The following is a 23109-nucleotide window of genomic DNA, read 5'->3' on the forward strand; positions in this document are numbered from 1 at the left end:
GTAGATGTAATTTCCGTTCCGCGAAACTGAAAATCGGCGCGCAGGGCTTTTAAACAACCTCAATAGCAGACAGCGAAAATGAATGACATCGCTGAACCAGCATCGTAGTTTCTTCAAATAGTGGAGCAATACGGTTAACTGTGGCCGGGACATTAGTGATTCATGTCGGTGTGGTGGAGATGCAGAGTCGGTCGAAATTAAATGAAACGAGCGGTCTTCTGGGAACTGTGACGGTGGCTGCTGGGGTAGGCTGCTCCTGACAACAGGATAACTACCAGCTCATTAAAGAAGCGCCCTGAAGCAGCTGTGTTCACACTCCTGGCTGCTGTTTAAACTGTCGCCATGAACAGGATGAAAATGAAGAAAGCCGAGGTGGGTTGTTGTCATAGTAATAATGGGTCACTGTTAATTGTGACACCTGGTTTAGTGCTGCTGCATCATCAGTCATCCACAGCTCCACAGTGTCGTGTTTATGTTGTTGTTTTGTTTGTTTTTTTTGGTTCACCAATGTGAAGGGTGTTATTGTGGTTTCTTTCAGGTTCTTCGAGGCTTACCTGGGGGGCAGAAGAACATCTCTGCCTTCTTTTCCTCCCAGAACCGAAAGGTATCACTGTCCTGTTTCTTTTAGGTCTTATTACAGATGATATATTAATATCACCAATTATTGTCCTTATTGGTCATTAAGAACGATGATACTTACTAGTAATCTGTTCATAATGGTCACGTAATTCCATTCATATACTGTTCAGTCAAATATTTTAAGAACTAATATAGCATGTGCCGTATAAGATGTGTATTAAATTACTTATTGAGTGTTTTGCTTGTAGGTCTTCCCAACTTCCACAAAAGTATCCACCACGGGTGCGGTCCAGCCCAAGACTGAGCCTCCAGTCAAAGATGGTGAAAGCTCTCTGTTCAGAGTCCATTCCCCATTAAAGAGGAGTGTCCTTGGGGACCTTGAAAACCTCCTCCCCTCCTCACCAGATCTCCTACTTTCTGTGCCTGAGACGCCAAACAGTCAAATCAGGCATACCTGCTCTCCCTCCTTTAAGAAGGACCTCAGCGGGGAGGAGGTGTGCCTGGCAAACCTCGGCCAGCTGTCTCCTGTCTGTCGCAGTCCTCGCTCCAAAGGGCCAAATTTACGGAGAGTAATGGCTAAGGATGGAGGAAAAGCCAAGAGGGAAGATAGAACGTCTGGCTCCATGAAAAGGCTGTTCAGCCCCCCTGAAGAGTCACATGATGCCAAGAGACCAAGAACTACCAGCCCATTGACCACAGGAGCAGTGATTATGAGTAGAAGCCTGAAAGAAAGAAATCCTATAACTGAGCCAGAGAAAACACCCTCCTTACCCACTGAACGTTCAGCAGGTTGTTATGACAAGTCTGTGGGTCACAGTCAAGGCACTGAATTGATCTTAAATGATGGTAGAAGCGCAATAATATCAGTGCAGTCTGTGTCTTCCCTCTCTTTGGGCCAAGAGAAGAAACCTCAGCAAGAACATGATGAGCAAGATTCTGGTTTTACTTTGATAACGGAGCAGACAGCAGCTGAGGCCGAAACCAGCAGAAAGCTACACACTAGTGTGGAAAAGGACACTCCTAATGCACATGTGCATGAAACCAGTGCTCAAGCTATCACACCTGCACTGCACGGAGGTTCAAAGGAGAGAGAGGTTCACCCAAACGTAAAAGAGACCACAAGAACATCGAAGAAGGTTGGAGATGGAGACCAAAAAACACAGGATCAGGAGCAAAATGGCGGTATGACCTTCTCTCTTATTTTCACATAGTTTCCTGTGCCAAATGCAACCATTTTGCCAGCATGCTTTAATGAATTAAATTTTCTCCTGTCCAGGCTGTACCAGAGTTACAAATGTTGAAACTTCTTGTAGTCTTAAAGAGCAGAAAAAAATAGTACAATACACCTTACCATGTCTTTGCTTGTAGTTTGATTTGAATTTCTATTTACTTACCTTTTATGCTAAAACACTAAAAACAAACAATTTATAACACAGGAACGGCTCCTGCGTGTCCCACAGAAGAGCGACTGGATGAGAGCTGGTTTGCAGATCAGATGGAGCATAACGAAGGTCTTAAGACCAAAAAATCCCGGTGAGAAAGACACCAAAATGCTGACTTGGAAAGGGGAAAAAAGATGAAGAAGCCCTGATGGACAAAGTATCTGATTTTGGGCTGAAGGATTTGATGTTAATGTGATATACAGTGGGGCAAAAAAGTATTTAGTCAGCCACCGATTGTGCAAGTTCCCCAAGTTAAAATGATGACAGAGGTCAGTAATTTGCACCAGAGGTACACTTCAACTGTGAGAGACAGAATGTGAAAAAAAAATCCATGAATTCACATGGTAGGATTTGTAAAGAATTTATTCGTAAATTAGGGTGGAAAATAAGTATTTGGTCACCTCAAACAAGGAAAATCTCTGGCTCTCACAGACCTGTAACGTCTTCTGTAAGAAGCTTTTCTGTCCCCCACTCGTTACCTGTATGAATGGCACCTGTTTGAACTCATCATCTGTATAAAAGACACCTGTCCACAGCCTCAAACAGTCAGACTCCAAACTCCGCCATGGCCAAGACCAAAGAGCTTTCGAAGGACACCAGGAAAAGTATTGTAGACCTGCACCAGACTGGGAAGAGTGAATCTACAATAGGCAAGCAGCTTGGTGTGAAAAAATCAACTGTGGGAGCAATCATCAGAAAATGGAAGACATACAAGACCACTGATAATCTCCCTCGATCTGGGGCTCCACGCAAGATCTCATCCCGTGGGGTCAAAATGATCATGAGAACGGTGAGCAAAGATCCCAGAACCACACGGGGGGACCTGGTGAATGACCTGCAGAGAGCTGGGACCAAAGTAACAAGGGTCACCATCAGTAACACACTACAACGGCAGGGAATCAAATCCCGCAGTGCCAGACGTGTTCCGCTGCTGAAGCCAGTGCATGTCCAGGCCCGTCTGAAGTTTGCCAGAGAGCACATGGATGATACAGCAGAGGATTGGGAGAATGTCATGTGGTCAGATGAAACCAAAGTAGAACTTTTTGGTATAAACTCAACTCGTCGTGTTTGGAGGAAGAAGAATACTGAGTTGCATCCCAAGAACACCATACCTACTGTGAAGCATGGGGGTGGAAACATCATGCTATGGGGCTGTTTTTCTGCCAAGGGGACAGGACGACTGATCCGTGTTAAGGACAGAATGAATGGGGCCATGTATCGTGAGATTTTGAGCCAAAACCTCCTTCCATCAGTGAGAACTTTGAAGATGAAACGAGGCTGGGTCTTCCAACATGACAATGATACAAAACACACCGCCCGGGCAACAAAGGAGTGGCTCCGTAAGAAGCATTTGAAAGTCCTGGAGTGGCCTAGCCAGTCTCCAGACCTCAACCCCATAGAAAATCTGTGGCGGGAGTTGAAAGTCCGTGTTGCTCGGCGACAGCCCCAAAACATCACTGCTCTCGAGAAGATCTGCATGGAGGAATGGGCCAAAATACCAGCTACTGTGTGTGCAAACCTGGTAAAGACCTATAGTAAACGTTTGACCTCTGTTATTGCCAACAAAGGTTATGTTACAAAGTATTGAGTTGTATTTTTGTTATTGACCAAATACTTATTTTCCACCCTGATTTACGAATAAATTCTTTACAAATCCTACCATGTGGATTCATGGATTTTTTTTTTTATTTTTTTTTTTTTTCCACATTCTGTCTCTCACAGTTGAAGTGTACCTCTGGTGCAAATTACTGACCTCTGTCATCATTTTAGGTGGGGGAACTTGCACAATCGGTGGCTGACTAAATACTTTTTTGCCCCACTGTAATTAGCATTGCCTATGAAAAAGAACCATCAGTATTTATGCAGACCTACTAAAAAAGGCAGAGATTTGCCAGGTTGATGCAACAGTCATCTTTACTTAAAACTGATGAAACTGATGCTGCTGTCTGCAGTTTGTTTCTGCTCATTAAAACATGTTTGGATCAAGTGCATTCAGATTTTTTCTGAGGAAAATGGGAACACTTATGATAAAAAGTCCCTTCTGCCCTCACAGGAAAGTACCAGACCATTTAATCCTTTGTGGAGGACCGAAAAACCGTTACTGGGTCATGAATGTTGAAGAGAGACCTGGCCTCAAAACGCTGACCATCTCATGCTCCAAGCTTCTACATCCAGCCGAGACGTGCCTGCTTAGAGATGGATGGTAATAATGTGTTTGGACATTATCGACATTTTATCACTTTTAAATCAGTATGTCTGGAAATTCATGTGACTACTTGCTGTTTATTCTGTGTGGTTTTGTGTTGTTTGTTTTCCTGTGGATTTTAACTTGTTACATTTATACAGTCCATGATCATTGAAGAATAGTGTAATTGTACACTCTTGCATCATTATTCACTTCACTCTCTTTCTAATTCATTTAAAAAGATTTTTCCTTGGGTGTTCCCAGGGAGATGACACCTGTTCGTCCTGGTGATGTGGTGCATCTGGAGGGCCACTCTGATGGTGGATCCTGGTTAGTGGACAGGGAGCAGGGCTTTCTGGTTTTACTCCCTGATAGCCTCATCTCAGGTACCAGCATCTCCAGCTCCATCCGCTGCATGAGGCGTGCGGTGCTGGGAGATATGTTCAAGGTAAAAGGCTCTACTTGTGATGGTGTGGTGGACACTCATATTAATCACTAACAAAATAGCCACTTTTTTCTTTTAAAATAAAAAATGCAGTATTACTAAAATAAATTCTTATTAAGTGAGGGTTTTTTTGTTGTTTCAAAGACCACAGTTAGAAAATAGATTTTAGTGCATAGTGTTCATCCTGCTTTGAACACATGTACTTTACTATGTTTATGTTTATGCAGAGTTTTGATGGTGGCAGCAAGCAAATGCTTAACGGCACCATGGTCCATGAAGTCTTCCAAAGAGCAGCTACAGCTAAAGATTTTTCTTCGGAGACGCTGTCTAAGCTCGCTGATGAGGCTTTGCACAGTCCTCGATATCTGGGAGATATGTAAGTGGTTAGACTGCTAGCACTGTACCCCAATATTTGATTGTTTGAATAATTGTTGGTTAGTTATTCAGCTTTCATTTTCAGGATGCATTTTTCCCCTATATGGAAATGGAAATGCTGTATAACCATGTCAGTTTGAGCACATGAAATTTCTTTTTCACTGCAGGGACGGGTTGGAAAATTCACTAATCGTGTGACATTTTGCATGTTTGGTTTATGTTCCTTCTTTGTTTTTGTCATGCATGTGTTCGTAGGTACAGTTTGGGTGTAACTCAGGAAGAGATGAAGCAGGAGCTGCATGATTATCTCCCCTCACTGGAACACTGGGCAAAGGAATACCTCAACTCTCAAACACCTAAAGCCATAAGCCTTAAAATGTATGTATGCATACACACACACACAAATGTTATCAGCAATGCAGGAATAAACCTAATGATGCTCAGTGTAAAGTTAACCATAGTTTAAAAAGTGATAGCAGACATTTTAAAAACAAAAAAGAAGGTACAGGGGTTACTATGAAGCCCTGTGTCTAAGTAGAATAGACACTTCATTAACACCTTTGTTTACTTATTTATTTCAAAATGGCTGCTTTGACTTAGATACTTGCCTAACACCAGTCAACACTTTGTTTATGCTGATTATTTGTGCATCTCTGCCTTCTAGCAGTGGTGGAGCTCCAAGTAGGTGTCAGGACTCGGGAGCTGTCGCTACTGTTACAGAGCTGGCAGACATAGAGGAGAACGTTTGGTCTCCGAGGTTTGGGCTGAAAGGAAAAATCGATGTGACGGCCCGGGTTCGAATCCAAAGACCGCGAAATGGCTTTCACAGAATTCCAGAAGAAAAGACCATCCCTCTGGAGCTGAAAACTGGCAGGGAGTCAAACTCGATAGAGCATCGCAGTCAGGTTACTTGGCATAGACACTGATATGCAGACCAGTAGATTCAGATGAAAAAAGCCGTTTTAATCAGGCAAAGGTGTGTTTCTGCGTGCAGGTGATTCTGTACACTTTGATGACCTCGGAGAGATACAGTCCCGAGGCCGGCTTTCTACTTTACCTCAAGACTGGCAACATGCACCCTGTAGCACCCAGCCACATGGACCGCAGAGGTACTGTATGCCGACGCTTCATGTAGCAACCAACCTGAGCAAAATTCACATGAAAAGATTCAAAAGTAGGGAAACTTGGAATAATTATGTGTTTTGCAAAAAAAATATATCAAATTATCACATTTATTGCTAAACCTCTTGTTTCATGGCAGAGCTGCTGAAGCTAAGGAACACTTTGGTGCATCACATTCACAACTGTGTGGAGAAAGAGGCTGAGCGAAGCTGCCTCTCCAGGCTGCCGGACATACTGACCAACAGACAAACCTGCCAGTACTGTCCTCAAAAGAGAAACTGTGCCTTATATGAGAGGTAAGCCTTTTTTCCCCCTTTTTTTGTCTTCCTTGTGTTGAAGGAAAGCAAGCGTCGCAATTTTTATAAAAATCCTCAACTTCTATCCTTCTTGCTTCATCTCCTTCACTTTTCAGGGCTGTGGATCGCAGCTCTGCAGTCACTGAAGATGTTATACATGAATTTATACAGCAAGAGACTGGCCACCTGACATTGCCTCATCTTAACTATTTTTCCCACTGGCTGCTTCTCTGCTGCTTGGAGTCTGTCACCATGGAGACTAGAAACAGCCGAAAGCGTGTGTGGCTTCAGACGGTTGAGGAAAGGTACGAAGCCAGACCTTCAAACAACAGATATGCTAAGAGTCTTTGGTTTTATCAAGATGTTGAGTTAAAGTTTACCAGAGAGGAAGGAAAAGCAAACAGAGACAGCAAACTTGCTCTTTCCTCTTAAAATTCAGCATAATCAAAAAACTCAGAGGTTGTGAATGAAGACAACTGCTTCACTGTGTAAAAATAAATAAATAATTTGCTTAAATTCCCTTGCTATAGTTCTGAATACTTTGTTTACCTTGGCTTCTGTTTCCAGTGAGAAGAGCGGGAGCTGCGCAGGGCACCTGCGGCTCAGCGGGCCAGTGATGGCTCAGTCTGAAGGTGTTTTCCTTCATCGTTTCCACCGCAGTCATGTTGCTTCGCAGCAAGGTTTGACCAACAGCAGTCTCTCCAGCGGGGATCGCATTGTCGTTAGTGACCTGGAGGGTCGCCTTGTTGGCTTGGCAACAGGTTACCTGTGTGAGGTCAGCCAGACAGTAATCAGCTGCACACTGGACAGGTTAGGAATAAAGGGGCAGTGAGTTGCTGGTCTTTAGATAACACAGATAAGCTCAGCTACCTGATTTTTCACCTGTTTTACTGTTGAATGTGCTTTAAAAGGGACCTGTCGAAGTTCAGGGATGTGACATTTCGGCTGGATGGGGATGAAGGTGTGGTGGGCTTCAGCACCCACCTCACCAATCTCTCCAAACTGATGGAAAACTCTCAGGACAGGTGGGGACAGTAAGATGAAATATGAAGTTATGATTGTACAACATTTAGGTGACTTAATACAAATGATTTCACACATTTTACGCTTGGTATTTCTTGTATGGATGAGAATTTTTTACTGTGTGCAGTGATCGTCTGAGGAAGTTGGTCGTCGACCTTCAAGCTCCAGAGTTCATCTCCAACCTCAGCTCTGTTTTGCCCAAGGAGGCTAAGGACACCGTGGCTGACATCCTCAAAGGTAACTCATCTCTCATGTTGCTTTTTATTTGTTTTATCCTTTTTAAAGTTTCAGTTTTGGTTTACATTTTGCTACTATGACGTAGATTAAAACATATACATAGAATTTTATTAATAAGCGGATTCAAAAAATGTGTTTTTATAAGCACATTGTTAGCAGCGCTGCACAGGTGTTCAAATTTCAGTTTCATACATAAGTATTTGAAGCTTTGAAAAACTAATGAATTTGTGTTACTGTGTAGGTCTCAACAAACCCCAGAAACAGGCCATGAAGAAGGTGTTGTTATCTAAAGACTACACGCTGGTAGTCGGCATGCCAGGCACAGGCAAAACCACAACCATCTGCACCCTGGTAACCACCACTATTAACTTATTTTAACCATAAATCAACGTTTTGTGTGTGCTGTAACACCAACTGTGACCTTGGTCCTTGTGTCCTCCTCACTTTTCTTCTTAGGTTCGTATCCTGCATGCTTGTGGTTTTAGTGTGTTGCTGACCAGCTACACCCACTCTGCTGTTGATAACATCCTTCTGAAGCTTAAACGTTTCAGAGTTGGTTTTCTGCGTCTGGGTCAGGGACAGAAGGTGTGATATCTTTGACAGTGTTAATGTCCACATTTTGTTTATACTGCAATGAACTTTCTATTTGTACTGATTTGTGCTGTTAAGTAAAGTTGATTCAGTTTCTCATATTTGCACTAAAACTTAATGTCGATAACATTTAATAACTTTATGTGGTAATAAAACTGGTTTATTTTTTGGTTCTCTGCAGGTTCATCCAGACATCCTGCCATACACAGAAGAAAGTGTGAGAAAGAAGGGGGTTCACACTCTTTCAGACCTGGAACAGCTTTATAACAAAGAAGTGAGGAGTTAGTTTTTGGAAACAAATGCAACATTCACTGATTTTAAATAAACTGCCATCATCATTGCGTTATCCTTTCAGACTTGTTTTTTTGTTTTGTGTTTTTTGCCGTATGGTTAGCCAAGCCTTGCTGTTCTTCTGTCTTTCCAGCTGATAGTGGCAACTACTTGTATGGGCATCAAGCATCCTATTTTTACTCGACGCCGCTTTGATTTCTGCATTGTGGATGAGGCGTCACAGATCAGCCAGCCTATCTGCCTGGGACCTTTGTTCTACGCCAAGAGATTTGTCCTTGTTGGAGACCATCAACAGCTCCCACCAATAGTGCAAAACCATGAAGCCAGGTCAAAGATCTGTTTCCATAATAACATACAGCTCATTTACAGGGTCACTGCTCAGAGAAGATTCAGCATTTAGGGAATCTGTCGAGTTGAGTGAGAATGTTTTATTTATTTGGGGGTTTTTTTTGGTCCTTTAGGTCACTTGGGATGGATGAGAGTTTATTTAAGCGACTAGAGCTGCATAGTGAAGCAGTGGTACAACTCAACGTACAGTATCGAATGAACAGGTAATCTACATCCAGGATAACACTGCATGATTTGTTAATCTGGTCTTCTGAAATCTAAGCAGAGCCTTTAAACCCACGCTGCTCTTTTTTCTTTGTTTGTTTCCATGTCACTAAGTGATAATCGGTCACGTACAATAAATAATCCAGCTGGATTTTATTAATGAGTCAGCATGATTCATTAGCTAATTATTGCCACCCCTCAGCTGTAAAGTACTGATGGGGTGTTGTGTGGACACTCAGGTTTGTGGATGTGTTAACTTAAGAATAAGGTGACAAGATTTTGAAATTGATCGCCAGTGTTTTTATTATTTGAAAATGTTCAGTTGAGTTTTTATTAGTTTAGGTATTATTAGTTTATAGTTATTAGTTTATTAATTTAGGAAAAATCAACACAGATATTTCAATAAATGAATTGTATAACTGAATTATTAGAAAGCAGTGACTCAGTCTCAATAAACACATCCATTAATGCCACATCAGGCAAGATGTAAGACCTTATTTTTACCATAACACACACCACACCTAAGGATTTTTCCTCCCTTTCCAAGTTCACAAAATCATTTGCCTTCATGTTTTTGTTTGGCTGGTTTTTGTTTGTTTTGACAAGTTTTGTTTTTTGTTGATTATAATCTTCGTGACAGCCACAGGTATATCCAGACCATGACATCTGTGTGTGTCTCTTATCTTTTTAGGCAGATCATGTCTCTCAGTAACTCTCTGATGTACGAAGGCCGGCTGGAGTGTGGCTCAGAGAGGACGGCCGCAGCACTGCTCACCCTGCCCTTCCTGCTGTCTGTCCAGTCTGAGCTGAGTTCGTACTCTGAGGCTCATCCCCAGCATGCCCTGTCGTGGATACAGTCTACGCTGTTGCCGAGCAATCCTGTTTGCTTCCTGGACTGCTCGATGGTTAGTACAGTAAAGCGTACACTTCAAACATTTTATAATTTGAAATGTGTTGAGGTTGTAAACATAAAATAAAGCAGGTACACTGACTGGGAAAAAAGTAATTAAAATAAGATTGGGTTATTGTGTGAGACCCTTTTTTTTTTTTTTTTTTTTTTTTTTTTAAATTAAGTTGGTTTCGTTTAATCACGTCTGACAGACCTGGTGTGTGTGTGGAAAGATGTTTGATTTTTTTCATCTCTACTGGTTCATTTCAGGTGCCTGCACTAGAATCAGTGGAACAAGGAGGAATAAGCAATCACACCGAAGCTGCTCTCATACACACTCTGCTTTCACTTCTCATAAAAGTACACCAGTTTATGAGCTACTTAAGACATAATGAATTACCTATTTTAATACAATCCCCCATAATTAATAATGGAAAGTTTAAAAGTTCTATCAATTATTGGTAGTTGGTACTCATTTTAATCTGTGTTTATTCTTTTTGTTTTCAGGCAGGGTGTAAGCCCAGCGATATTGGTGTTATCGCCCCCTACAGGCAGCAGTTAAAGACAATTCTGGCTCTGCTGCAGTCGCCTGCATTCACTGGTGTGGAGGTGAACACAGTGGATAGATACCAAGGACGGGACAAAAGTCTGATTATTCTTTCTTTTGTCAGGAGCACGGCAGAGGAAGGAAACGTAAGTACTTCTCTTTTCATCGCCTTTTTTTTTCTCATGTAAGCGAGTGAATAGAAACCCGACCAGAGTCTTTCTTCCGTGTCTATTTAAAGTTAGGAGAGTTGTTAAAGGACTGGCGTCGCCTGAATGTAGCCATTACCCGCGCCAAACACAAGCTGCTGATGGTGGGCTCAGCCACAACGCTACAACGCTACACACCAGTGGAGAAACTTCTCAACCATCTTCAACAAGAGAACATGATATCCTTTAAAATTGGTTTTGGTTCTACCACTAAACCTTCCTTTATTTTCAGTAGAAATTGGACTTTAATCTGAACACGGTTGTAAATAATTCTAGTGATTTGTGTTTAACAGCGGGTCACCAATGTTCCCACAGTTTCTCTTTGACTTCTGTCTCTTTTCCTAAACTCTTACTTCACATTATCCAGCTCCCATCAGCTGCCCACAAGGCCTTACCCAGCATGGACCTGTGAGAGAAGCCTAAGAGGCCATGAAGGTGTATCAGCTCGTGTGTATGTCTCAGTGGAGTAGCACACGGTTATCATTCACCTCAACTGTGCAGAGATCTAAATGACCTAGAAGAGGCAGAATGTCTCTTTTTAAAACTGAATACTTGAAGTCTCCTGAAGATCAAACGGTCTGCAGTATTAGAAATAATACCTCAACTAAACAATGTTATGAGTGCTACTGACAATGTTGATTTTCCTGTTTGTGTGAAATTCTGAATCTTTTCTTGTATATTTTTGTAGATCAATAGATGGCCAGGTGGCCAGTTTTTAATTCGACACTCTTAAAGCACTGCAGTTTTAAAGGTTTCCGTTATTGTGAGTGTTATGAAACAAGGTACTGAGACAGGGACCAGCTGAAAGGGCTGCATACATAATTGTACTGAATCTTTAAGTTGGTCTTACAGTTAAAATATGTTGGCGTGACACTATGATAGTTTAAAATATGATGCATAAACCTCGGTTTTGTCAGAATGTTCAAATACTTTATCAGATACCTCAATCTCAACACTGAGGACTTTTGGTACTTAAAGCATAGAAAACTTCCTGCTGTGAAAGGGTGGGGACAGCTTTCATGGCCAGATAAGCTCATACATGTCTGTCAGTGTGAAACTAGCTCGGTCTTTAGCATAAAACAAACTAAAAAGCCATATCCATCGTCGTCTGTATGTGACAAAAGGTACCATCCTCCAGCTCTACCTTTTAGAGGTATAGTATCATTCCCTGTTTCCTATGATAGTTATAGTATTTAACCAGAAATGTTAACTTTAAAATAACTTAACTATATCAGTGGGAGTCACTACACTTGTCTGCAGCTAGAAAAACTACGTTTATTCAATTGTTTTCTCAGTAAAAACCTGTATGAGTCAGATCGGCAGAACTACATCTGTGCAGGAACAGATTATACAAAAAAAACATATCTTGATGACTTTTAGTTTCAGGAATATGTATTATTATTATGTATGTATGTATTTAGGATCAAAACAAATCTGCACAGTATCAATTTTACCAGTTTAATCCATACCAGCTGTACTTAACTTTATTGAACCCCATTCATTATTAAGCAGCAAATGTGAAAAATTCTCCCAACCACAAGGCTAACTGTGACTCTTCTGATTTTTACCTGCTTTGTTCTTGTGTTTCTGTTTTTCCCATTTTAAAATCTTTTGGTTGTAATTTTTTTGCTGTAATGTTATGAATAAATGATAGAAATCCTAACAAAGCCTACAGTATGTTTGTCAGCTAAATCATTTCAGGATTGATCAGTCAGGACTTAAATGGGTTTTTTTTTTTCTTTTTTATTTGAACCTTCTCATTTTTATTCAAGAGCCATAAAGTGTATCTGCAGGAACACGACAGCTGTGATAGCACATCGGTCACTGTCTTCTCGAATGTGTCTCAGCCTATAGTTTGATTGTTCCCTGCAGAATAGTGATGGTCTGTCCAGCTATGTTGATTCTTCCATCATCTCTCACTTCAAGTTCCAGCTCGCCGCCACGACTAGAGCACTGGTAAGCTGCACAGGCACAGTAAGCCGATTGATAATGGATAAAAGTGGAACACATCAGTTATCAGATAAATGACACATTAGTAATACGTACCCAGCAATTTCTTCTTTCCTAGTTTGTCAGACCAGTAGCTGCCTAGGACTGTGTGGGCAGATCCTGCCAGAGCACATAAGCAGGAATAGGTTAACACTTTCTCTCAAAATGCATTAATAAGACACCTGTAAATGCATCCACTTTAGTCCAGCTGCTTATATGTAAATGTTTTTAGACACACAAATGTTCAGAATTATGTTATTTGATGAATAATAACTATAGATTACATATTAGTGAAGGGCAATCATCTTACCAGTGACAGGATCCTCAGGGATGCCAACCCACGGAGCAAAGTTTCTGGAGTAAAAGTCATATCCTGGCTGGCAATCCGGTGATCCTGTTTCCACATTTTAGCAGCGTTTGATATTTAATATTTGTTGGCAGAAACATTCAGTGAATTTTGTTATACAAATTAAAATGAGCAACAAACGAGTCCACAGGACGGTGATGGCAAAGTACTGTGCTCTTCATCACCATCATCATTAAAACACCAAATGAGGGAATGTTTTTAGCAGAGTGCTGTTCATCCCTCCAGCAGAGGTGCATTGAAGCTTTTCTGATGGTACATGGTGGGACAACACCTCACTTAAACACTTCATGTTGGGTTTTCTTTGGTTTATTCTTAAAGGGAAGCATTGACTGTTAAGTCTTCAATTTAATGGAATTGCTACATGTGGTCTGATCCAACAAGTATACAACTCTACACAGCTCCGATTACCTTTCATAGTGACGACGACGGCTCTGACTCTTCCACTTCTCTCACTATTCTGAAGAGCCACACTGTCAACTTTCAGATGGGTAAGCACGGAGCTGGAGAAAACACACAAAAAGCACATACACATTTACAAAAATGTGATGAGTGGGTGTAGAAGGCTAGTTGCTTGATTATTTGTTTGGCCTTCAAACATATGAATAAGCCCCACTACCTGGAAGCCTGAGAAATACAAATGTTTGAGACTTCATGAACAACAAGACCATGATTCAGATTCCTTTCAATTTGGCAACAAGCAAAGTTTTTTTTTTTTTTTTACTAACGTGTCACAGCTGTCAGCCAGTCGAATCAGCAGCTTCTTGGTGTTGTTGGACAGATAAACTTCCTGAACCGGGAGGTTTCCCACTGCCGCCTGTGTCACACATGTAAAGGCAGAGATTTAGCTGAACACACACACACACACACACACACACACACACACACACACACACACACACATATACACACAGGAATGTAGCTACACTTTCACAAACCGTTCACAAAAATGTGATTTCTGACCTTGATGGTATCTTTGAAGTCGTTGGGATCCTGAAATAAAAGGAGTTCAGAAAGAAAACCATTTTACATACACTGTTAATAATACAAAAGAATCTTTTTATTTATTTATTTTTGACATTACAGGAATTGATGTGTTTATGTAACTAAAGAGAAAAGTTTATTTTACCTGTCGTGTGGGGGGGTTCAGAGGAAAGTCCATGATGTACCCTTCCTCCTTCTGGGTGACGCACAGATCTCCACTCTTGGTCTCAAACACCAGGGTGGGGTTTACATTTTCTGAAAGAAAACATCCATTACATGGTTATATGCTGGCACCTCTTTGCTCCTTTTTGCAGTCAGCTGCATTGTGCGGTACAGGCATCTCTAAAAAAGAAAAACAAATCGCTCCAGCAGCCTTTTCTAATGCACCGTGGTGTCACTTTTTCTTTTTTGGAAAAACATTTTTATGTGTAAATGTTGCATCTTACTGTTGTATTGGAACAGCACTGCTGCAGAGGCCAGAGTGGCATGACCACACAGATTGACTTCAGTGGTTGGTGTAAACCATCGAAGGCGGAACCTTGATCCTGTTAATCACACATTTAAGACTTTTTATCAATTTTGTTTTGGTTTTAGTTTCAAATACACAAAGTTAGGCAGTGCAGATAATGATGTTGGTAATTGGCTTACATCCACAAAGGTCTTCAAGGTCAACTTAATGATTTATTGGTTAAAGATTGACTAAAAGACTTATAATTTAGTAACCATCATTCTTAAAAGTGTGGTGTGTTGTCAACGTATATAAAAGTACTGTAAAGATTTAAAACATGTCACATTTGACCTATGACCTCCCCTTCAAGGTCAAGACATCTAAACATTATAATAATGCTATATAGAGCTACTTAAAACTGTTTCTTACTGCCATTGAACTGTCAACATGCAGGCATATAGAGAAAGATACATTCAATTCAATTCAATTTTATTTATATAGCGCCAAATCACAACAAAAGTCGCCTCAAGGCGCTTCATAGATACAGAGAAAAACCCAACAATCATATGACCCCCTATGAGCAAGCACTTTGGCGACAGTGGGAAGGAAAAACTCCCTTTTAACAGGAAGAAACCTCCGGCAGAACCAGGCTCAGGGAGGGGCGGCCATCTGCTGCGACCGGTTGGGGTGAGAGAAGGAAGACAGGATAAAGACATGCTGTGGAAGAGAGACAGAGGTTAATAACAGATATGATTCAATGCAGAGAGGTCTATTAACACATAGTGAGTGAGAAAGGTGACTGGAAAGGAAAAACTCAATGCATCATGGGAATCCCCGGCAGCCTACATCTATTGCAGCATAACTAAGGGAGGATTCAGGGTCACCTGGTCCAACCCTAACTATATGCTTTAGCAAAAAGGAAAGTTTTAAGCCTAATCTTAAAAGTAGAGATAGTGTCTGTCTCCCGAATCCAAACTGGAAGCTGGTTCCACAGAAGAGGGGCCTGAAAACTGAAGGCTCTCCCTCCCATTCTACTTTTAAATACTCTAGGAACAACAAGTAGGCCTGCAGAGCGAGAGCGAAGTGCTCTAATAGGGTGATATGGTACTACAAGGTCATTAAGATAAGATGGGGCCTGATTATTTAAGACCTTGTATGTGAGGAGCAGGATTTTGAATTCAATTCTGGATTTAACAGGAAGCCAATGAAGGGAAGCCAAAACAGGAGAAATATGCTCTCTCTTTCTAGTCCCTGTCAGGACTCTTGCTGCAGCATTTTGGATTAGTTGAAGGCTTTTCAGCGAGTTTTTTGGACATCCTGATAATAATGAATTACAGTAGTCCAGCCTGGAAGTAATAAATGCATGAACTAGTTTTTCAGCGTCACTCTGAGACAGGATATTTCTAATTTTAGAGATGTTGCGCAAATGGAAGAAAGCAGTCTTACATATTTGTTTAATATGTGCGTTGAAGGACATGTCCTGGTCAAAAATGACTCCAAGGTTCCTCACCACATTACTGGAGGCCAAGGTAATGCCATCCAGAGTAAGAATCTGGTTAGATACCATATTTCTAAGATTTTCAGGGCCGAGTACAATAACCTCAGTTTTATCTGAATTAAGAAGCAGAAAGTTAGCGGCCATCCAGGTCTTTATGTCTTTAAGACATTCCTGCAGTTTAACATGAGGTTTATAACTGCCACATTTCTTAGGACATCTGACCTTTTCTTCAATGTCAATAGTATAATATATAAAAAGCTTATTAATGTCCATTTATTTCCAAATCAATACCAATTATGAAGGGTTAAATACAAAATACAATGCTATTAAAGTAAATACTGCCCAGAGAGTGAGCAGTCTAAGCCGAGGTTTGTGCTCTGAGTATTTCTTTTTTGTAGTTTTCACACTGAAAAAGTAGCAAAGTAAACTAAAAGCAAACATACAGCATGCTGTGATTATTCATTTTTGAGCATGCTTGTGGTGTTGGACTCTGTCAGTGGAGTCAAAAGGGGACATAGAGAATCAGCTCATAGCTGGAAGTAATTAAATTGTGGGAGATGAGAAAAAATGTGGGAGATGGCTCTAGAAAACATCTGTGTGTCAGCAGAGAACTGCAAATGTCAGATGATATTTTTGGCAAATTACAAGAATACTGAACCCTTACTGCCATGGTTTGGGTTCACTTTTTACTTATTTAATTTAAATAACAGGCGCACTTTAAAAAGTCATACATGCTTTCATCTTATTACATTTGGACTTTTGTAATTCCCTCTAACCAGTTGTTTTTCTCTCCTTTCTCAGCAAATATAATTTAGAGTATTTTTCAAAAGTCACATTTTTAAGTCTGAAGTAAAACTTATTGTATCTGTTCCTGCTTCCTCTTTGTAAATAATACCTGCATTCCTCTTGGACCGACTGCACACTGCAGTTTTTCACTGTGACAGCTTGTTGCACAATTCTTTGGACTCCATACAATGTAACATTGTTACCTGACAGACTGCTGAGGACAGGTGTTTTTCAGTTTGTGCACGCAGTAAGTAAAATGCTCTGTGTGTGTTTAACTGCAAAGGAACACTAAACATAAGCTAATGAACAGATAAACCTAACTTGGAAAAATAATGAGCTCCTGCTAATGGTTGTGGGTCCTTAATTCTGCCTAATGGCACTAGTTTGATTTTGCTGAAGGCTAACCTTTTGTGATGCTCTTATGCAATCCAAAATTTGTAATTGACATTTCCTAATAGGTACAAAGTGCCATGAAATAGACTTTGTGGTGATTTGAATATATTTTTCTCTAATTTAACTGTATTTTGATCCTTAAATGTCTGTTCTCTGTGGCAAAACTTAAAGTTTTAATTGTGTGACAGTGTCACATCTTCCTATGGTCACTAGCAGATATTTATGTCCTCAATAGTAACCTGGAAGCTGAACTTCTTGCTAAATTTTCATCCTAATACCAGCTATCTCAGGGGGGCAGTTTGCTTTCATTGAGTAGATTTGTCCTTTTTACGGATAAACTTTTTTCACTTTTTTTGTAATCTCAGGCAGACTGATCCAGGCTTTTTCCTCATCACATTTAGACTATTTTAATTCCCTCTATGGAAGGCTCAGCCAGAAGTCCCTGCCCTTATCTGCCTTGTTCAAACTTTAGCTGCCTGAGACGAGAAGAGCCAAGATCACATTACTCCCACTACATTAGACTTATTCAATATAGAATTGATTTTAAACTTTGCTTTATTGTTTGAACAGCCTTACATGACTTCACTCACCTGGTTAACAGAGCCACGGCCTTGATTCAGACCTTCCTAACTGTTCCTGCTGCTCACATCTTTACAAAAAGAGATCTGGCATTTTCTCTTAGACCCTCACAGCTGTGCAAATTCTTCACCACTCCTCACAACTTTTTTTTTTTTAAGTGACTCCTTTTTTTCCTATCATACAATTTCCTTGACTCATTTATTTCACTTGTCATATTATTCAAGTTTTGTGTCGTGTTTTTATTTTTTGTTTTATTTCAGTCTGTTTTTTTTTTCTGTAAACCATTTTGCAACGATTATATACATAAGCTTTATTATTATCATCATTCTTATGACTATAAATTCATACAAACTTGTTAATCTATATTGAAAATTTCTATCCTGCACCTATAGGGGCTACTTTAAAGTTTAAGCAGCATGTGAGCCGTACACCATACTGTACACTTTTGAAAGAGAGCTTTCCATTACAGCAATACAATCTAAGAGGCTTTGGAATTGGCAAGGCAAAAGTGATCTGTATTAAAACAGACATACCTGTAGTAAAGCTATCAGAGGGATTCGTCCTGGTGATGAAAGCAGTTTCTGAGAGGTTCATCTCTGCTGCTATCTTGTGATACAAGTCATCACTCAGCTCCTGTTAGAAACACACGATTTAACGAGCAAATGATAGTGTCCTGAGCTGCTTTGACCAGTTAATGATTGTAAGCTTCTGGCAGACAAACAGAGGAAGTTTGCTCACTGAAAATGAATAAACATTAAATAAGTTAATTGGAAGCAGCAGCCTGATGTGTCTTATTCAGTTCTTGTGTGATAGCACAGTTTTCAGCGGAACGCAACAAACCACTTTCATTTTCATAGTTGAATTTACAAAAGATTGTTTAAGTTAAAATACTTTTAAAAACACATCTTGTCGAGTTTGTTTTGCAGAAAGAATTTCTGTTTCTGGTCTGCACTTGTGCGAAGCACCGATGCAGGCCGTCATAGCGCAGGACTAAACATTAAGCTTTGACCTAAATATTCTTACTCACACGCTGAAGTGGACAAACTGCCGCTGGGTTTCCCCTGAACGGTAAATTGGTGAAGGCATCCAGCGTGAACACTGGTATCTCCATTGTAGGTGAGCGAAAGAAGACGAAAATGGCTTGGAAGTTAAGAGCCTCCGTCCTTCAGCACGGATTTTGATGGAAAGGGTCCACACGCAGTGCTGTGGATGGACTTTTGACCCTCCCTCTGCATGTGTTTTTTCTCTCTCCCTGCAGCCTATCCTATTTTCCACTTGTTTTAGTCACATTTAGACATAACCGGTTTGCGACTGTAGTAGAATGAGTATGTGTTTAAGACTACAAACTTTACCCCTTAAGATAGTCACTTAACTGTGGTTATTTGACAATCTAAAAATAACATTTTTAATGCGATAAATACTGTTTTGTATTGTATAGATAGCCAGAATATGCATGACTAGTCTTACAATATTTTGAGAGAGTGATTAATTTATGATTATAGACACACAAAAAATCCGACTACCCTGACGATAGTTTAGTCTTAAACGCATAATCTAGATTTTGAGTTTACAATAACGGGCACGCTGAATATTTGGTAAATTGTATTTTTATTACATGTCCCAGATACCAGCTCTCTTTGGAGTCGTAAACACAAGGGTCATATCAATAAGCAATTTGGAAAACACGGACTAGTAACAGAAAAAAAAGACGCTAGAATGAATCAACGTTTATAAATCGAAATCTCGCGAGAACATACCTGTGCAAGTTTGCTGGCAGTGTCACCTGAGGCACGGGGCAGGAGCAGGAGACCGGGGATAAGAGGAAGCGGTGAGATAATTTTACCGGTTCACTCATTGCTAACTGTGGATGTGTTTCTTTATGGAGTTGTGTTTTGACATCCAGTGAAGACGCAGGACCGTTAAAACGAGAATTCGTTTGTCCTGTACGTTTGACCGCTGTCTGTGTCCTACAGTTAGCCTTAGCGGCTAGTCTGCTAAATGCTAATGTTGCCGAGCTAACGTTTTCGCGTAAGTCTGGCTTACGAGAAACATATAACTAGTATGAATATTAGACTGATGGATACTCAGATTTGGAGAACTTTTTATTAAGATGCCGTCTTGCGTTTAAAGGATCAAGTTGGGTATAAGTTGAACTCCGACTAGGTTAGCTAGCGCGGCTCTCGAATTTTTAGCACAACACATAAACAGCTGGAAGGAGGAAGTATCAGACCATAGCTATTTAAGCTGTTCTGGCCGCTGCAAAGATACAGAAAGTCGTTATTAGATATGTTCTTTGAAAGCTTTTTGTGTCATATGTTACTAATAGTTATTTACTTTGTTTTATTGTACAGTTCCGGCGAGGTTTGTTGTCGGTTTAATCTGAATTTAAAAGTAAAAAAAAAGAGTCTAGTCTGTCACTGCGTCGACATACCCGCAAATGTTAAAATATGAGATGAATGCAAACTATCCGGATAGATGCACCAGTAAACATTTAATCTCAGTGTTAACTTTTGCCAAACCTGTTGCTCTTGCAAATCGGTTGACAAAAATAGGATTGAAGGGGAAGATTCGGCAACAACTCGAGTGATCTTATTTATGTTTAATAAGCCAAATTCCTTTAAATTAATTATTCCTTCAGCTTTTATTTACCAGATTAAAATTGAGGCCATCATGCCCACACTTAACAATGAGGGATTGTTATTGCAGCCTAACTTTGTTTTAAAATTCTTTTTAAAATTCATTTTGTGTGTAAAGCACACACGGGGGATGTTGGCTATCTCAGGATCTTACTCACAAGTGAGGGCAGAAAGGGATTGGATGTCGGGCTGAGGCTTTTTTTTTTTTTTTTTTTTTTTTGCAGTGATGCAGATTCCGAACCGGATTTTTGTGATAACGAGAGACCTGAACGTGAAAGCAAAGCTGTCAATTTACCGATTGATATACGTCCTTACCCTCACCTATGGTTATGAGCTCTGGGTTGTGGCTGAAAGAATGAGATCACAGATACAAATGGCGGAAATTAGTTTTCTCCTAAGGGTCGCTAGCCTCTCTCTTTTTAAGATGGGTTGAGGAGTTCAGCCAAGCCACAGGCATTCAGAGTAGAGCCACTACTCCTGCACATTGAAAGGAGCTAGTTTGAATATCTCAGGCATCTGATTTGGATACCTCCTGGGCGAGGTGTTCTGGGCATGTCCTACTGGAAGAAAGCCCCAGGTATTCCCAGGACACTTTGGAGTGCCTTGGTGTTCTCCTGAATGAGCTATAGGAGGTGCCTGGGGAGAGGGAGGTCTGGGTTTCTCTGCTTAGGCTGCTGACCTCACGATCTGGCCCCAGAGAAGCAGGAGAAGATGAATGGTCAAGTACTGTTTGCAAGCCAGAAGCATTAAAAATTTTCCACTTCATTATCATTAACAGTGAATGCACACATTATTAAAATGCACACCAGAATGCAAAGAAAAATAGTAATAGCAAATAGTAATTCATAACAATAAATGCTTTTTTTTTTTTTTAAAGTTTGTTCAGTGTCCAGTACCCCCAGAGCAAATGACCAGAATACTTTTGGTCCTTTATATAGATCTGGCACAGGACTCCACATAGTGACCCGCGCTTGTTGGTCAGCAAGACTAGAAGCATAATGTTTAGAGATACACTAAATATGATTTTTCTCGGCCGATTCAGATTTGTTTTTGAAGTCTGACCTACCGATCCCTATTTTCTAAGAACAACAAATGACAACACATGGAAATGAATATCTACTCATCTTCAATGCTAATATGAGCTGCTTTCTTGCCACAAGGAGTAGCCACAGCAGGTAGTGTCCCCCTTTTTTTTGGGGGGGGGGGGACTGTTTCGAACTGGAAAACTATACACCCTTACTGACGCATCCGACTGGAATAGAGCCAGTAACTTTTTTTTTTTGCCAAATGAATGTTAATCATAACACTGTGGAGTCAGCTTCAATGCAAAATATCAATTTTGTAATAAATGGATTATTAAACTTAAGAATTCATAACTAAGCAAGTGTTGCTGACACAAATGTCTTTCTGCTGTGTTGTGCCGTCTGTGACAGTGAGGATGTCTTTGAATGACGAGGGGTACGTGGTTCGGATCAGAGGACTTCCCTGGTCCTGCACACAGGAGGAGGTGGCCAGTTTCTTTTCTGGTGAGGAAACAGACGTCTTTACATCCTCAGACAAGACCTTAGCTGTTAGTGTTGAAATTGTCACTAGACTAGTTAAATCGCTTAGCATGGCATTCAAGTTTGCATGCACAAGTCTTTTGTAGCACATCTCTGTTTTTGTTATATGCCACACTATTCAAATTTCAGTAGCAATATCAAAGAGCCAAGGGTATCAAGAAAAATGGAAATTATGACCAAAGAATTGGATAAAACATCCAAGCTTTCAAGATGATTTTTAGGACAATAATGTAAAGGTTGTTTATTACTTATCCAAACTTACCTTGAGTGCCTGAACTTGGATGTTTAATTTTTTTTTATTAATTTTTTTATCTTTTTGCAATGGTTCATTACCATTACCTCTTCTCTAGCAGAAGACATCAGTTTAAAAACTTGACGCAATCTCTCTTATGTTTAGACTGTGACATCGCGGGAAAAGTAAATGGAGTGTGTTTCACATACTCAAAAGAAGGCCGTCCGAGTGGAGAGGCATTTATTGAGCTGAAAACAGCAGAAGATTTCAAGAATGCTCTTGCGAAGGACCGTAAATACATGGGGCACCGATATATAGAAGGTAAGCAAACTGGTTAAAACTGAGCAACAGATTTGAATGTTAAGGACGCTACACACTGAACACGTTGAATTTTGCAATGTGATCCAGGAGTTAAAGCTGTATCACGCTGCTTTTGTACACATTTCACAATGTCAGTGGGGCGATTTGAACTATTATTAGCAGAGTTGGCAACACATAAGGAGGTATCAATCATTCTAGAGAGGCGTCACTGTTTAGCTCTGCGTCTGAGGTAAAATGGTATTATTTTACCATTTCTATTTCATTGTGTATTCAGTCCCAGTGTGCAATCTGAGTTACAGGTACACTTGCTGCCAGATACAGTGATCTGATTGGTTACATCTGTTTATTCGGATCCATAAAATCGAGCTTGGTTCAAAATAAAAGCAAATGCCCCAAATTCATCAACTGAAATTATGCGGTCAGTGTGAACTGCTGTGTTAAGAAAAGGTGAGTCAGAAGAATATTTTTAATGCAAGAAATAGTTACATTTTACGCGTCTGGTGCATAAAGGTTTTTTTTTTTCTCTTTCTTTGTATC

General features: G+C 40.4%; 3 protein-coding genes and 1 long non-coding RNA gene across 7 annotated transcripts in view; 2 read left to right on the top strand and 2 right to left on the bottom strand.

Annotated features, from left to right (window-relative positions):
• On the top strand, positions 1-12447 carry dna2 (DNA replication helicase/nuclease 2). Of its 2 annotated transcripts, none has more exons than XM_026170558.2 (25): positions 1-372; positions 539-604; positions 828-1761; positions 2016-2112; positions 4075-4224; positions 4471-4654; positions 4879-5027; positions 5282-5404; positions 5691-5931; positions 6021-6135; positions 6288-6444; positions 6561-6749; positions 7012-7254; positions 7356-7469; positions 7595-7704; positions 7946-8055; positions 8161-8289; positions 8477-8569; positions 8720-8913; positions 9048-9137; positions 9830-10043; positions 10298-10387; positions 10535-10720; positions 10813-10959; positions 11139-12447. In XM_026170558.2, the coding sequence occupies exons 1-25, from the start codon at positions 343-345 to the stop codon at positions 11190-11192; spliced, it is 4209 nt and encodes a 1402-aa protein (XP_026026343.2). In that variant the 5' UTR covers positions 1-342; the 3' UTR covers positions 11193-12447. The 2 variants fall into 2 exon arrangements, with proteins under 2 accessions (XP_026026343.2, XP_026026352.2); XM_026170567.2 differs by having other exon boundaries at positions 5694-5931.
• On the bottom strand, positions 5582-7131 carry LOC145425987 (uncharacterized). The gene is made up of 2 exons (XR_013906762.1): positions 6994-7131; positions 5582-6169 (listed from the first exon to the last, which is right to left on the bottom strand). It is a non-coding gene; the product is annotated as an uncharacterized LOC145425987 (long non-coding RNA).
• pbld (phenazine biosynthesis like protein domain containing) lies at positions 11978-19763 on the bottom strand. 2 transcript variants are annotated; one of them, XM_026170644.2, is made up of 10 exons: positions 18849-19077; positions 18355-18454; positions 14564-14662; positions 14263-14372; positions 14097-14126; positions 13862-13950; positions 13545-13636; positions 13080-13163; positions 12827-12889; positions 11978-12741 (listed from the first exon to the last, which is right to left on the bottom strand). In XM_026170644.2, the coding sequence occupies exons 1-10, from the start codon at positions 18930-18932 to the stop codon at positions 12629-12631; spliced, it is 864 nt and encodes a 287-aa protein (XP_026026429.1). In that variant the 5' UTR covers positions 18933-19077; the 3' UTR covers positions 11978-12628. The 2 variants fall into 2 exon arrangements, with proteins under 2 accessions (XP_026026429.1, XP_080155628.1); XM_080299502.1 differs by lacking the exon at positions 18849-19077 and adding an exon at positions 19579-19763 and having other exon boundaries at positions 12390-12741.
• Positions 19520-23109, top strand: part of hnrnph3 (heterogeneous nuclear ribonucleoprotein H3 (2H9)) — a 9323-nt gene continuing 5733 nt past the window's right edge. The window contains exons 1-3 of one of the 2 annotated variants that reach the window (XM_026170613.2): positions 19520-19649; positions 21891-21983; positions 22417-22572. In XM_026170613.2, coding sequence (XP_026026398.1) covers positions 21896-21983; positions 22417-22572 — 244 coding nt within the window. In that variant the 5' untranslated portion in view covers positions 19520-19649; positions 21891-21895. Of the gene's footprint in view, positions 19850-21890; positions 21984-22416; positions 22573-23109 lie in introns of both variants that reach the window. The other variant, XM_026170623.2, reaches the window with a different exon arrangement.

This window comes from Astatotilapia calliptera, chromosome 1 (genome assembly GCF_964374335.1).
Source record: "Astatotilapia calliptera chromosome 1, fAstCal68.1, whole genome shotgun sequence".
NCBI lineage: Eukaryota > Metazoa > Chordata > Actinopteri > Cichliformes > Cichlidae > Astatotilapia > Astatotilapia calliptera.

Coding starts and splice junctions, on each gene's coding strand:
- dna2 (XM_026170558.2), top strand. CDS start 343: ATGAACAGGATGAAAATGAAGAAAGCCGAG. Junction 5,405..5,690: donor AAAGCCATAAGCCTTAAAAT/GTATGTATGCAT, acceptor TCTGCCTTCTAG/CAGTGGTGGAGCTCCAAGTA. Junction 8,290..8,476: donor GTCTGGGTCAGGGACAGAAG/GTGTGATATCTT, acceptor GGTTCTCTGCAG/GTTCATCCAGACATCCTGCC.
- pbld (XM_026170644.2), bottom strand. CDS start 18,932: ATGGAGATACCAGTGTTCACGCTGGATGCCTTCACCAATTTACCGTTC. Junction 14,373..14,563: donor AGTGCTGTTCCAATACAACA/GTAAGATGCAAC, acceptor GTTTTCTTTCAG/AAAATGTAAACCCCACCCTG. Junction 13,164..13,544: donor CGTCGTCGTCACTATGAAAG/GTAATCGGAGCT, acceptor ATGTGGAAACAG/GATCACCGGATTGCCAGCCA.